General features: G+C 42.1%; 1 protein-coding gene across 1 annotated transcript in view; it reads right to left on the bottom strand.

Moving 5' to 3' along the window:
• The window catches only part of PRKAR2A (protein kinase cAMP-dependent type II regulatory subunit alpha), a 111,674-nt gene extending 101,676 nt beyond the window's left edge, over positions 1–9,998 (bottom strand). Inside the window, exon 1 of the mRNA XM_072989313.2 lies at positions 9,419–9,998. Coding sequence (XP_072845414.1) covers positions 9,419–9,713 — 295 coding nt within the window. The 5' untranslated portion in view covers positions 9,714–9,998. The remainder of the gene's footprint in view (positions 1–9,418) is intronic.
• Between the last annotated feature and the right edge of the window lie 2,790 nt (positions 9,999–12,788).

Raw genomic sequence — 12,788 nt, 5'->3', positions numbered from 1 at the left:
ACACTTTCCTAACATCAAGGTCTTTTCCAAGGAGTCTTCTCTTCTCATGAGATGGCCAAATTACTGGAGCCTCAGCTTCAGGATCTGTCCTTCCAGTGAGCACTCAGGGTTGATTTCCTTTAGAATTGATAGGTTTGTTCTCCTTGCAGTCCAGGGCACTCTCAAGAGCCTCCTCCAGCACCACAATTCAAAGGCATCAATTTTTCGGCGGTCTGCTTTCTTTATGGTCCAGCTCTCACTTCCATATAGCACGACAGGAAAAACCATAGCTTTGACTATTCGGACTTTTGTTGGCAAGGTGATGTCTCTGCTTTTTAAGATGCTGTCAAGATTTGTCACTGCTTTCCTCCCAAGAAGCAGGCGTCTTTTAATTTCGTGGCTGCTGTCTCCATCTGCAGTGATCATGGAGCCCAGGAAAATAAAATCTGCCACTGCCTCCATATCTTCCCCTTCTATTTGCCAGGAGGTCATGGGACCAGTGGCCATGATCTTAGTTTGTTTTTTTTTTTTTTTTTTTTTTTTTTGATGTTGAGTTTCAGACCGTTTTTTGCACTCTCCTCTTTCACCCTCATTACAAGGTTCTTTAATTCCTCCTCGCTTTTTGCCATCAGAGTGGTATCATCTGCATATCTGAGGTTGTTGATATTCCTTCCAGCAATCTTAATTCCAGCTTGGGATTCATCCAGTCCAGCCTTCCGCATGATGTATTCTGCAAGTTAAATAAGCTGGGGGACAATATACAGCCTTGTCGTACTCCTTTCCCAATTTTGAACCAGTCAGTTGCTCCATATCCAGTTCTAACTGTTGCTTCCTGTCCCACATATAGGTTTCTCAGGAGATAGATAAGGTGGTCAGGCACTCCTATTTCTTTAAGAACTTGCCATAGTTTGCTGTAGTTCACACAGTCAAAGGCTTTTGCATAGTCAATGAAGCAGAAGTAGATATTTTTCTGGAACTCTCTGGCTTTCTCCATAATCCAGCGCAAGTTAGCAATTTGGTCTCTAGTTCCTCTGCCTCTTCGGAATCCAGCTTGTACTTCTGGGAGTTCTTGGTCCACATATTGCTGAAGCCTACCTTGTAGGATTTTGAGCATAACCTTGCTAGCATGTGAAATGAGTGCAAATACAGTACTATAAACACATTTTTTACAATATACAGTAAGGGGAACAGCAGGGACAATGCTATGCCTGGAATGAAATGACCCATGTGGAAATGAAAAAGGAAATACATGTTAATACTGGTTCCCTCTGAATTTTATTCTTTTATACCCATAACTTATATTTAAATCTTCATCTCGTACACTAAGAGTATCAATACCCATCTTTAGTCATTTTATATCTTCCCTTGCACATACTCTCTATGTATTTAAAAATGGAATATGGTGAATAACTTGGCTAACTCTGAAAATCTCTCTCTCCACATGCAATGGCAGCTGTGAGAAATTTCAAAGAAATATAGGCAGTGTCTGTGGATTTTGGGGGGCTGTTTGGCCATGTTCTGGAAGTTTTTCTTCCTAATGTTTTGCCAGTCTCTGTGGCTGGCATCTTCAGAGGACAGGTGTTAGAACTCTGTCTGTGTTCACAAAAGATTAGGAAGAAAAACCTCCAGAACATGGCCAAACAGCCCAAAAAACCTACAACAACAATTGGATCCCAGCCATGAAAGCCTTCGAAACTACAATATAGGCAGTATCCATCCACATGAATTCTTAAGAGAACCCCCAGGCACAAGACTCCTTTCTTCACTTGCCTTCTACTATTAATGCTGTAAAAATAACTCAGATTCTACAAATGCAGCAATCCTAAACATTTCTTAGAATTAATGGTGAAAATTCTTCAAATACTCAATTTCCTTGGCATCGAATATTATCGACTATTTGATTTTACCACTACAGTGGGGTCTCTACTTAAGAACTTAATCCGTATTGGAAGGTGGTTCTCAAGTTGAAAAGTTCTTATGTTGTATCTGCATTTCCCATAGGAACGCACTGAAAAACATTTAATCCATATCTGCTCTTTTCTGTCCATAGAAACTACAGTGGAACCTCTACTTAAGAACTTAATCGGTTTTGGAATGGTGTTCTTAAGTTGAAACGTTCTTAAGTTGAAGCAAAATTTCCCATAGGAATGGACTGAAAACCAATTAATCCGTTCTGGCTGTTTTTTTGTTATGTAGAGGTGTGTTCGTACATTGAAGCATTAGTTCCCATAGGAACTAATGCAAAGCTGGTTAATACGTACTCTACCACTAGGGGGAGAAATTTTTTTAACCTAAGATGACCTAAGGTTAAAAAAAGAGCAGGAAAGGTTTTTTTTCCTGTTCTTATCTTGGATTTCTGTTCTCAGGTAGAAGCAAAATTTAGCAAATGGAGCTGTTCTTAAGTTGGATTGTTCTTAAGTAGAGACGTTCTTAAGTAGAGACCCCACTGTAACAATCTGAAGGATTTTCATACCCCGTAGATTCCCTGATTCTAACTGTCTAGGTTAATCTTCTTCAACTGAGCATATTTTGCAAATAAATGTCTACCATTTGCAAAGCAAAAAGCAAAGTGTGCTGCTTATATACCGCCACATAGTGCTTCAAGCACTCTGTAATACCATTCACTCCAAATCTACTGGGTGGCACACCCTTATTTGCCCTCTGGGACCTCCTGGGACCATGTGAATTTGTGTGTGTTTCTATCTGACTACTAGTATGTGCTTCCTCCTCTGTAGCGGTTTACAAGTTAATTATGCAGGCTACACATTGCCTCCCCCCCAGCAAGCTGGGTACTCATTTTACCGACTTTGGAAGGATAGAAGGCTGAGTCAACCTTGAGCCGGCTACCTGGGATTGAACCCCGGGTTGTGAGTACAGTTTTAGCTGCAGTACAGTACAGCAGTTTAACCACTGCGCCACAAAGCTCTTCTTTGCCTAGTATACTTGTACTTTTACATATGTCGCTTAACTCTAAAACCCATCAGCCCTAGACAACAGGGTAAATAGGGATTACTGAACTTGTGCTACAAAAATCATATGCAACACCACTGGTTTTTGGGTCACATTTACCATATTAAGGAGACAGAGCCCAATTCAGAACTAGTGCTTCCCTTATTTGCCAAAGTTTTATCTCCTGAGTTCCCATAAATCATTTTCATAAATATATTTCTTTATCATGCCTCAGACCTTGCAAACCTTGCAAAACTCTCTTGATGACCTTAGACACTCATTGTTTCAATGCTTCTCAGCCTTTGACCCTCCAGGCATTTTGGACTTCATCTCCCAGAAGTTGCAGTCAGCAAAGTCAATGGTCAAAAATCCTGAGAGCTTAACTCCAAAAACATCTCAAATGCTAAAGATCAAGAACCACTAAACCATCTCTTAGCCTAACCTAGTAGTTCTCAGCCTTGGTAACCCTGGTGTTCTTGGACTGCAACTCCCAGAATGAGCACAGCTAGTTCTGAAGGCTTCTGGAATTGCAGTCCAAGAACACTTCAGTTACCCAAGGTTGTGAACAAGTGGCCTAACCTACTGCACAGAGTTCTGTGAAAGTACGGTAAGTGTATGTGAGAATCATGCATTGTATGCTGTTCTGAGCTCATTGGAAGAAAGAAGAAAAATATAAACATTGGGTAAGACACCCTCTTCACTGAAGTGACACTGTAGTAAGGATAAATTAATCCAAAAAGGTTCCTAGCTTCAACAAAAACTATGCTATCATACTGGGTCTGACATAAGAGGCATGGAAAGCTCTGTCCCTTCTGCACTAGTCTGCTTCATGTACTGTATATGCTTGGCATAGAAGAAAAAAGTGTGCCATCTTTCCTCAATCAGCCCACGCAGTTGCCTGCACAGAATTCCAATTCTTGTCTGCATGAAATTCTTCTCATTTAAGCCAACCAGAGTAATGGTGAAATATAAGACCATTCTAGTAGCAGAATTAAAACCAATTTTACACCTTCCTACAGGTTTCTAAGAAGTGATGAAAGAAGCCTGGCTAACCCCATTAACACAACAAACTGCAGGAATGTGTGAAATCAGTTTTCAATCTGCTGCTGCCATAGTAAAACAATCTTGCAAGGGTATGCTTAACAACTTTTAATCTTGCATTATTACATTTAATAAGAAGATTTCCATTTACTTTACACACTGCTTCCTTTTGCCTTTTTTCTCTCTTTTTAGTTCTTGCCAACTACAAACAATAATCTAAATTCATAATTCTGGCTCTTTCAAGGCAGATTTTTCATTAAAAACATGTAATTTTAAAAGCCAACATATTTTTTGTTTTCAGAAACAGAATGTATGGCATCACTCTGCAGGATTTTCAGACTGTGTTGGTCCATTTCAGTATGTACAAGAAACGAAAAGCAAAAATATTATGGCATCTTACACAGGTCAATTTCAAATTGTGGGCCTGCACAGAACTAGAATCCGCTTCCCAAGACACATGGAGTACAATAGTTATCCAAACAGTACACACACATAATTGCACATACTATGTATATAAAGCCTTTAACTAAATACTGCACTCCATGAATCTAAAGAAGCAGACTCTGCAATTCATGAAAGCTCACAATGAAACAAATATGTTATTACTCAAGATACCACAACACTTTTGTTTTTATTTTGTTTTAATCATGCATTCTGAGATATTGATTTAAATATGCTTGGTGGTATATAGTTTGACCAATTAAATTTTAAAAAACCTGTGCTCATATTCACATCAGCGACCACCACCATTAAGTGAGCCAGCAACTTAACCCCAGGGGCAATTATTTAGAATAAGGTTCCAACAAGTTTGAGGAAGTTTTCTTCTAAATAAACATTTTCCAAATCACTTCATACACTTGCTTAATCCAGTACAAAAATAATTCTTTAAATACGGACTGCATACCAACTACTGCTGTTTGCAGTGCCACAGTCTACACAAGCATAAAAAAAGATTTGCCATTTTCCCCCGACAACTCAAATCAACAATGCCATTTTACTTGTTACTAGGGAGCTATATATTTTTACTTTTTGATTTCCTTCAATAGATTAAAGTTAAATCATATTCTATAGACATACCTGGTTTTCCATGATAATATATAATTGCCTGGGCAGAGCAAAGGTTCATTTTACCTTTTGAATACACAATGCATCTAGGAAACCATTCTGGTACTATCGCTTTTCATTGTTTATGTCCTTTGATGCCACTCAGCTACTAAGGTACCACAATACCTTTTTTTAAATTGTTACCGACATATCAACTTTCTTGTCTTTATATTAGGAGTGTGCAACTGCCAATCCACCAAGCTTCTCCATCTAACTAACAGATCCTAATACAAGCCCCCACTCTAAAGCCCAATCCCCTCAAAGAAACGCAAAAAGCAAAGTGGGTTGCTTTTATACCACACCATAATGCTTAAAACCCTCTCTGAGTAGTTTACAAATTAATTATGCAAGCTACACATTGCCCCCAGTCCAGCAAGCTGCATACTCAATTTACCGACTGGAAGAATGGAAGACTTGAGTGAACCACAAGCCGGCTACCTGGGACTAAACCTGGATAGTGAGCAGAGTTTTAGCTGCTGTACTGCGGTTTAACCCTTGCACCTCAAGACTCCTAAGAGCAAAGTACCAGGAGACTCCTCCTGCCAGTAGTTCAGGCTGTCACTTCAACCACGAGAAGGTAAGAACAGAATTAAATCAGCACCTCAAATGAGGCACCAGCTGGAGCACTCCTTCAGCCAGTATCCCAGAAAGCAGATTGCAGGGCATAAGGATCACTCTTCCATCCCATGCCATCCACTTCTGGAAGGCAAGCCAGAATCTGGGTCTTCATAATTAATTAGTTACCACACTTTGGCAATTAGTTTACTGTAGTTTACATCAAGAGCTAGAACATCTACATTTCTAGAGAATTTTACCATGAAGCATGCTCGTTAACTACAGATTGCAGAACCATGGAGGGAACAAGAGAACAACCTGGGCTCTTGAAAAAAAAAGCAAAGTTATACCTCCCTATCATACTCAACAGCTTTTAATGCATCTTTTAAGGCAAGAGATGATTCCTAATAAATATTTTTGAATATCATTCATTAAATACTTATTGTATTTCCAAAAGATCCTGATGTCTCTCATTGGAGTTTAAATAACTGTCATTTTAAAATTGAAGCAGTGTACAAGTCATATTATTAAATAAATCCTACATTATTTCTAGGCTCTAGCATGAAAACTTGTTGTTTCTTGCAACATCTAGTCAACAGTTCTACAACTCAACAGAATGCAATTTCCTTCCAACTCTCAGCATTCAGATCACATCTGCACTTTTGTTCTCCCTTGCAAATGCTTCGTGCACATCCCCCCCACTCCTCCCCATTATACGAAGCAGCTATTCTTCATCCACATCCCCTTCCATGCTTTCCCGTCCAGGAGCTGATGCCATTATGTAGTCTCCCCACTGAACTGCTACCCTGTACTTCAGACTACGTGTTCCCCAGAAATCTTGCCCTTCCCTGCCTTTTATCATATACTGAAATGAGCAGACCAATTCACTCATACAGTATTCACTGCAGGTCACCTTCCACAAGAAGAGGTCATCCCTAAATTGCAATTCTACCCACCTTTACTGAGCATTAAACTAACACTGAACTTAGGGAGGGGGGAGGAACACGAGAGCTGAACTGGAGTGTTTTTTCAGCGCTCCTGGTCCACATACTGGAGTAACAACAATATTCTCCTATCTTTGAAAAGCAGCAGACAACTACTGATGCCATGTTTCAAATTGTGACATGGCTAGATGACACCATGGCACTCTCCTTTAGACGTCTTTGATAACCAAGAGCAAGTTTTTGCCCTAAATCATGGTTCCCTTATCAGAATTCCTCCATGTCAAAAATATTTATTCATGTTCTTGAATCTAATGAAAACAGCAGTACTAGAAAAGACAAGAAGAGGAAGAATATAGATGGAGGAATATTATAGCAAGAGGTCCCGTCTACAGTGGTGGGGAACACAGTTACATTGTATTTTGTTTGTGTATTTTATGTTTAGGTTTCAGTTAAAATAAAAAAAATATTTAAAGAAAGAAAGAAAAGACAAGGGCAGTTTTTCAATTACTTTAGTTTATATTTAAAATCATTTATAATAGCAAAAGAATAAAAATAGAATAATTGCGCTGGAAGGGGCCTGTAAGGTTACAGGGTCCAGCCCCCTGCTCAATGAAGGAACCCAAATCAAAACAGATCAGACAGATGGGTGTACAATTTTCTCTTGAATGCCTCTAGCATTAGAACACTCATAACTTCTTGAGATACTTGGTTCCACTGTCATAGTGCTCTTAATAGTCAATACATTTTTCCTGATATTCAGCCAAAATCTGGCTTCTTGTAGCTTCAGCCCATTATCACGTGTCTGGCACCCTGGGATGACTGAGAAGAGATTCTGTCCCTCCTCTGTATGACAATCTTTGAAGTATTTGAAAAGTGCTATCATATCTCATCTCAGTGTTCTTTTCTCAAGTCTAAACATGACCAGTTCTTTCAGTCTTTCCTCATAAGGCTTTTTCTCCAATCACCCTTGTTGCCCTTCTCTGAATCTGTTCCAGTTTGTCATCCTTTTTAAAGTGTAGTGTCCAGATCTCAAGATGAGCCCTAACCAGTGTTGAATAAAGGGGGATTAGCATTCCACAGAATTTGGAGACTGTACTTCTGTTAATGCTGCCTAAAATATATTAGCCTTTTTTGCAGCCACTTCACACTGCTGGTTCATATTCAGCTTGTGATCTACAACTACAAGATGCTTCTCACTCACAGTATTACTTAGCTAAGTATCCCCCATCTTATAACTATGTATTTAACTTTTTCCCCCTGTGTGTAGAACTTTACAATTATTTCTTGAATATATTCATAGCGCAGGCATCCTTCAGTCTCAAGAAACTATGGTAACGTGCTCTGTATAGAGGTCTTGGAACAGGGTCTAGTGTGGCTGAGAAAGTCAATTCACAGTAGCTTACATTGTGAAAGTTTCTATTTCCTATAGTATGTAAACTTTAATACAGTAACTTAATAAAAACAATTACAGTCCACCCTGCTACTGAGTTTTAAAAATGTTCTACACTAGTCTCCTCAGAGGCAAACTGAATATGATAACTAAGTTACACTCTTACCGGATCAGCTATAGTATAGCTCTTCCACTGCCAAGAAGAGAAATGCAAGATACTGTAGGTACATAACTCTTCATCTCAAACACAGTAAATTCTTCCACCCCACATCCTGACTTCCTAAATGCGAACATGAGGAATCAAGAAGATATTGGAAAAATAAAACACAATTGAAGGGAAAGCCTGTCACCTCACTCCAGAAGTTATGGTCTTTTTCTGCTATTTCACCTTCTCCCACACAAAGAAATTACTAATCATACACTGCTGTGCTCTTCCCAGTCTCCCAATACCATTACAACTATGAAGGACTGAAGAATCTTCTCCATTCCACATCTGAGGAAGCACAGTAAAAGGTTTGTTACAGCCACTCCCCTCTACCCATCCTAGAACAGGGATTTCCTTGAAAGCTTTCTTTATTCCAACCAGCATCCCTCACAAAGATAAAAAGATAGCAATTCATTCAAGACTCTGGCAAGCCACAAAACCTATTACACAAATAACACATGCAAGGCAGATTTGGAACACCATTTCATGTACAGTGTTCACCCTCACACCTCCTCCTTATAATCATGGGCTTAAAGCCCAAATGAAGCTTAAACAAACACAGATGCTACGGAATAGAGGGGGGGCGGTTTAAACACAAGGTTCACAATTAAAGAAACTGAGGATCAAGACACCCTGTTAAGCTGTCGGGCAAAACTGGCAAGCAACACGAAGCCCAGAAAAAAGGAGGGCCGAAAAGCATCTATATCTTTAGCACCTTCCGTTGAAGGTCACGCCTCCTACTCCACGCCCAAAAGAAAGCCCTATACTGTACTGTACAACCGGCTGGGCGTTTGGATATTACAATATTTCATTTATTTCTGGGGTTACATGTATAACCCCGCCTTGTTTCCACAGAAGTAGCCAGAATGCCAACATGGATCCACACTTAACAGCATGCTGCAAAATGTTACGATAGGAAGGAAGCCTCTCTTTTGTCTCTCGTTATACTTGTACACAGATCGAAGAACGTAGGCTTTCCCCCCACCACCCCTATCGCCGATCCCAAAGGGCAGCTGCTATTTTGTAACGCGCTTGACTTAATTCTAGGCAGGGCGTAATGATAATAAAGGTTAAGCCCGAGAGAGCGCCCGCCTTCCCGGGAGAGGAGAGAAAGGGGCGGAAAAAGGCTTCTTCCTCTGCAGCGCCTGACGGGCCAGACCGCCGAGCACGCGGCCAGAAGCCCTCCGACAGACCGCAAACCGCCCCCCCCGGGCCTCAGCCGCCGCTCCCCCCCCAAAAAAAAAAACTCACGCTCGAAGTCGGAGTCCGAGTCCTCATCGTCGACGCCTTCTCGGTGCTCGTCCTCGCCATTGGACTCGGTCTGCATAGGCTCCCCGTCGAAGTTGACCCCTTTGCCCCTGATGGAGGCGGCGGAGGCGGCGGCAGGGCCGGCCGCCCCCTCCAGTAGCTGCTGGTCTCGGGTGTCCCTCAGGCGGCAGAAATAGTCGGCGGCGAAGCCGAGGAGGTCCGGCGGCCGGTGCCTCAACACCTCCACCGTGTAGCCCTGCAGCAGCTCCGTCAGACCCGGCGGGATCTCGATGCTCATCTTGCCGCCGCGATTACCTGTCGCCTTCAAAGACGGAACGACGAGCTCCCGCTCCGCGCGCCTCGTCGGTTTCGGCCGTTACAACCGCCGCCGCCTCGCCTCCTCCTCCCCCCCGCCCGCTCTTTCTGGTCGGCTGGCGAAGCAGGGCTGGCCACCGGGGCCTCCCACCGGAGCCGCTCCCCTTCGCCCCTCTCTTCGCTCGCTCTCTCGTCTGCTGCCGAAGTCGCAGAGCTTACGCGGCTCCCTTTCTGACACGCGAGGGAGAGAAAGGAATGGAAAAGGGGGGGAGGGGCCGGGACGGGCCCACACGACGGTCTGCGCATGCTCCGCAGGAAGCGGCGGCGAAGGCCGTTGGCGTTGGGCGGGAGAGTGGGTGTGTCGGAGAGGAAAAGGGGGCGTTGCCGCGGCCGGAGCATGAAACGGAGAGTAGGCGGGACGAGGATGCGTCACAACCAAGAACAAGAGGCGCGCGAACGAGGAGACTGGGAGGAGGACAACGAGGGAGGGGAGGGGAGGGGAGGGGAGGGGAGGTCCTCGCGCGTGCGTAAGAGAGGGCGCGCGGGGGCAGGAGGTTGGACAAGGCGGGAAGGTGGGCGCGCTAGTTCATCCTTAGTACGTCGATGAATTGCCCTCCAAGCACCTTTTTTTTTTTTGTGACGATGCTTTGAAGGCTTCCCCTCTCCTTCGCGTTTCACGGTTCTCCAGCTTGACAAGCTTGGCTTCGTCTGCCATCTAATTACCGAAAACGCCTGTTCATGTCTCTGAAAAGCCATTCATTAAACCCTTTAATTAGAGTTGTATGCGGAGAGGGAAGCACATTTCCCGGTTTTATTTCACAGCCTTGAAATCTGGAATTTTATCGTTCAGATTAAAGTTCTTACAGGGGGAGGGGGGGAAGTTACTCGTTTTGCTTATAAGGTTTTTAGACGTGCTGATCTCATGCTGGCAGAATTTTATTGTTGAAGAAGGTACATTAAACCAATACTATATCTGTACTTCAGAAGTAAGCAATATGTTGTATTATAACATCTTGAATGTCTGCTTTGTGTTTCATTGGCAGATTTGTGTTTCAGTGGTCGCAAAACCAGATAGGCAGGATATAAATAGAATAAATAAATAAGTTCTGGAAAGCAATCTGAGTATTTACTAATGCTCATTACCACACACGGCACATACGTGTTACCCTGAGCCCTACCTCCAACAAAACAGTGGCTACTTACATGGCTTCCATTTATTATCTTCACAACAAGCATGTGAGGTACCTTAAGCTCAGGGTGAGAAAAATTACTGCCTCAAGGTCATTCAGTGAACTTCCTGACCTGAGTAGAGATTGAATTACAGTGTCCCCAATCCTGGACTAGTATTTGAATTGCTAGTCATGTCCCTTAAAAAGATAAGATATGAAACAAAGGCTATATTGATATATGAAGAGATGTATACAAATAAGGTAACAAGCAACTTGTCTTCTGGCTGAGAATGAGAGCCTGCTTTGTTTCATCTCTAGTGTGTGATTCTCACTTTATTCAGTGTGTGCATGATCCTGAGCAGAAAACTACAAGCATGTGCTGGAACATGTGCTGCTTTGAGTATTGGAGCAGTTACTATTTCCCCAGTGGAACAGCCAGAACTGCAGGGGACATAGAAACTAGTGTTTGCATCTTACTGAAGCCTAGTAAACAGTATCATGAATCTTATTAGCCCAGAAATATTTTTACTGGGACATTTGCCCATATATATCTAGGTCATTCATGTGTGGTACTTGAAACAATGTGGTTAATAAAAGCTTCGCAGCCTGGTTGCCTGGAGACAAAGATTGCTGCTCACATCAGAAGCATTTAAAAAAAACTGATATTCAAAAGGTTGGAGCTGGTAATGTCACAAGGTTGGGTCTAATAAAGTAACAAGAGGGATCTGCAATAGGCCATAGTGGTAGCAAAACAATTTTTTTCATCCCTTTGCCACATTATTTTATTGTGTACTTTTTTCTGAAGGTAAAGAACACCAGAATAGCATTTATGTGGTACACTTGAGTTAAGGGGTTCTGTTTTTAGTTTCCCAAAACATTTCTTCATGTTAAATCTTGACTAAGCAGTGAGAGCCAAGCTCTCCTAGATAATGGAGTGTGTTGGGAGTCATTCCATTGCCCATTAGGCTGTAGAGAAAGCACCTTCCAAAGAACTACAACTCCCAGGAAGTACCACAGCAGCTTCTTTTAAATTAACAACAGAAGGCAAAGACCAACATTTCAGACCTCCTTCAACGTTAAGCACCAGAAGAAGAAAGAAAAGAAAAGGCAGCCGATGGTATGAACACAGCAATGTCAGCAGTAAGGAATTCAAAATTCTTTCTCAGGGAAGAGGGAACAAAATCTGTAAGTCTGTGGAGTTGTGTTTGCTGCCAGAATTCTACATAACAAATTACTGGAGAATTCCAGTCCAAAAACACAAGCATGCAGGATGTTGGCAAGTCTTTGTGTCCTTTATACCAAGTCTGAGTCCCTATTAAAAACAAGGCTTTTTCCCCCAGAAAAAGGGAGGAAGGGGTGGGTTCCAGGTCTGAGTAGCTTGGGGGAACCAAGTTGAGTCTAAGTCAGCTCACTGGTGTGACTTATGTCCAACTTGACAGCAAATCTCATAAGCCAAGGGCCCATCCCTGAAAAGCACACGCACACAGGGAGCCAAAGAGAGGCCACTCAGAGGTGTGAACATGGCCCTTCAAACTCTTGAGTGTCAAGGCAAAAGCCTGAGGTCTGGCAATCCTACCGATAGCTAACTACGCAAGTTCCTGTATCCATGGATGACATACAAGTATGGGTATTGTCTAATTATTATTAGACTCTAATACAGTATATCACAGGTTAAACAATTTGTGATTTTGAATGGGGAATAGGACAGAATTGTAAGATCAAGTGAGAAAGAAAGAACAAAAATATCTGAGGAAATGGGTTGTAATCCACAAAAGCTCACTCTGAAACATATTTACTAAGGGGACACAATACTTCTGTTTTTATTTTTGTTTTGTTTTCATTATATATACGGAATGAAAAAGGTAAGATACAACTATTATATCCATTAC

The sequence above is a fragment of the Pogona vitticeps genome, chromosome 2 (genome assembly GCF_051106095.1).
Source record: "Pogona vitticeps strain Pit_001003342236 chromosome 2, PviZW2.1, whole genome shotgun sequence".
Taxonomy (NCBI): Eukaryota; Metazoa; Chordata; class Lepidosauria; order Squamata; family Agamidae; genus Pogona; species Pogona vitticeps.
Note: the sequence above shows the minus strand (reverse complement) of the source record. Positions and strands in the feature narration are given on the sequence as shown.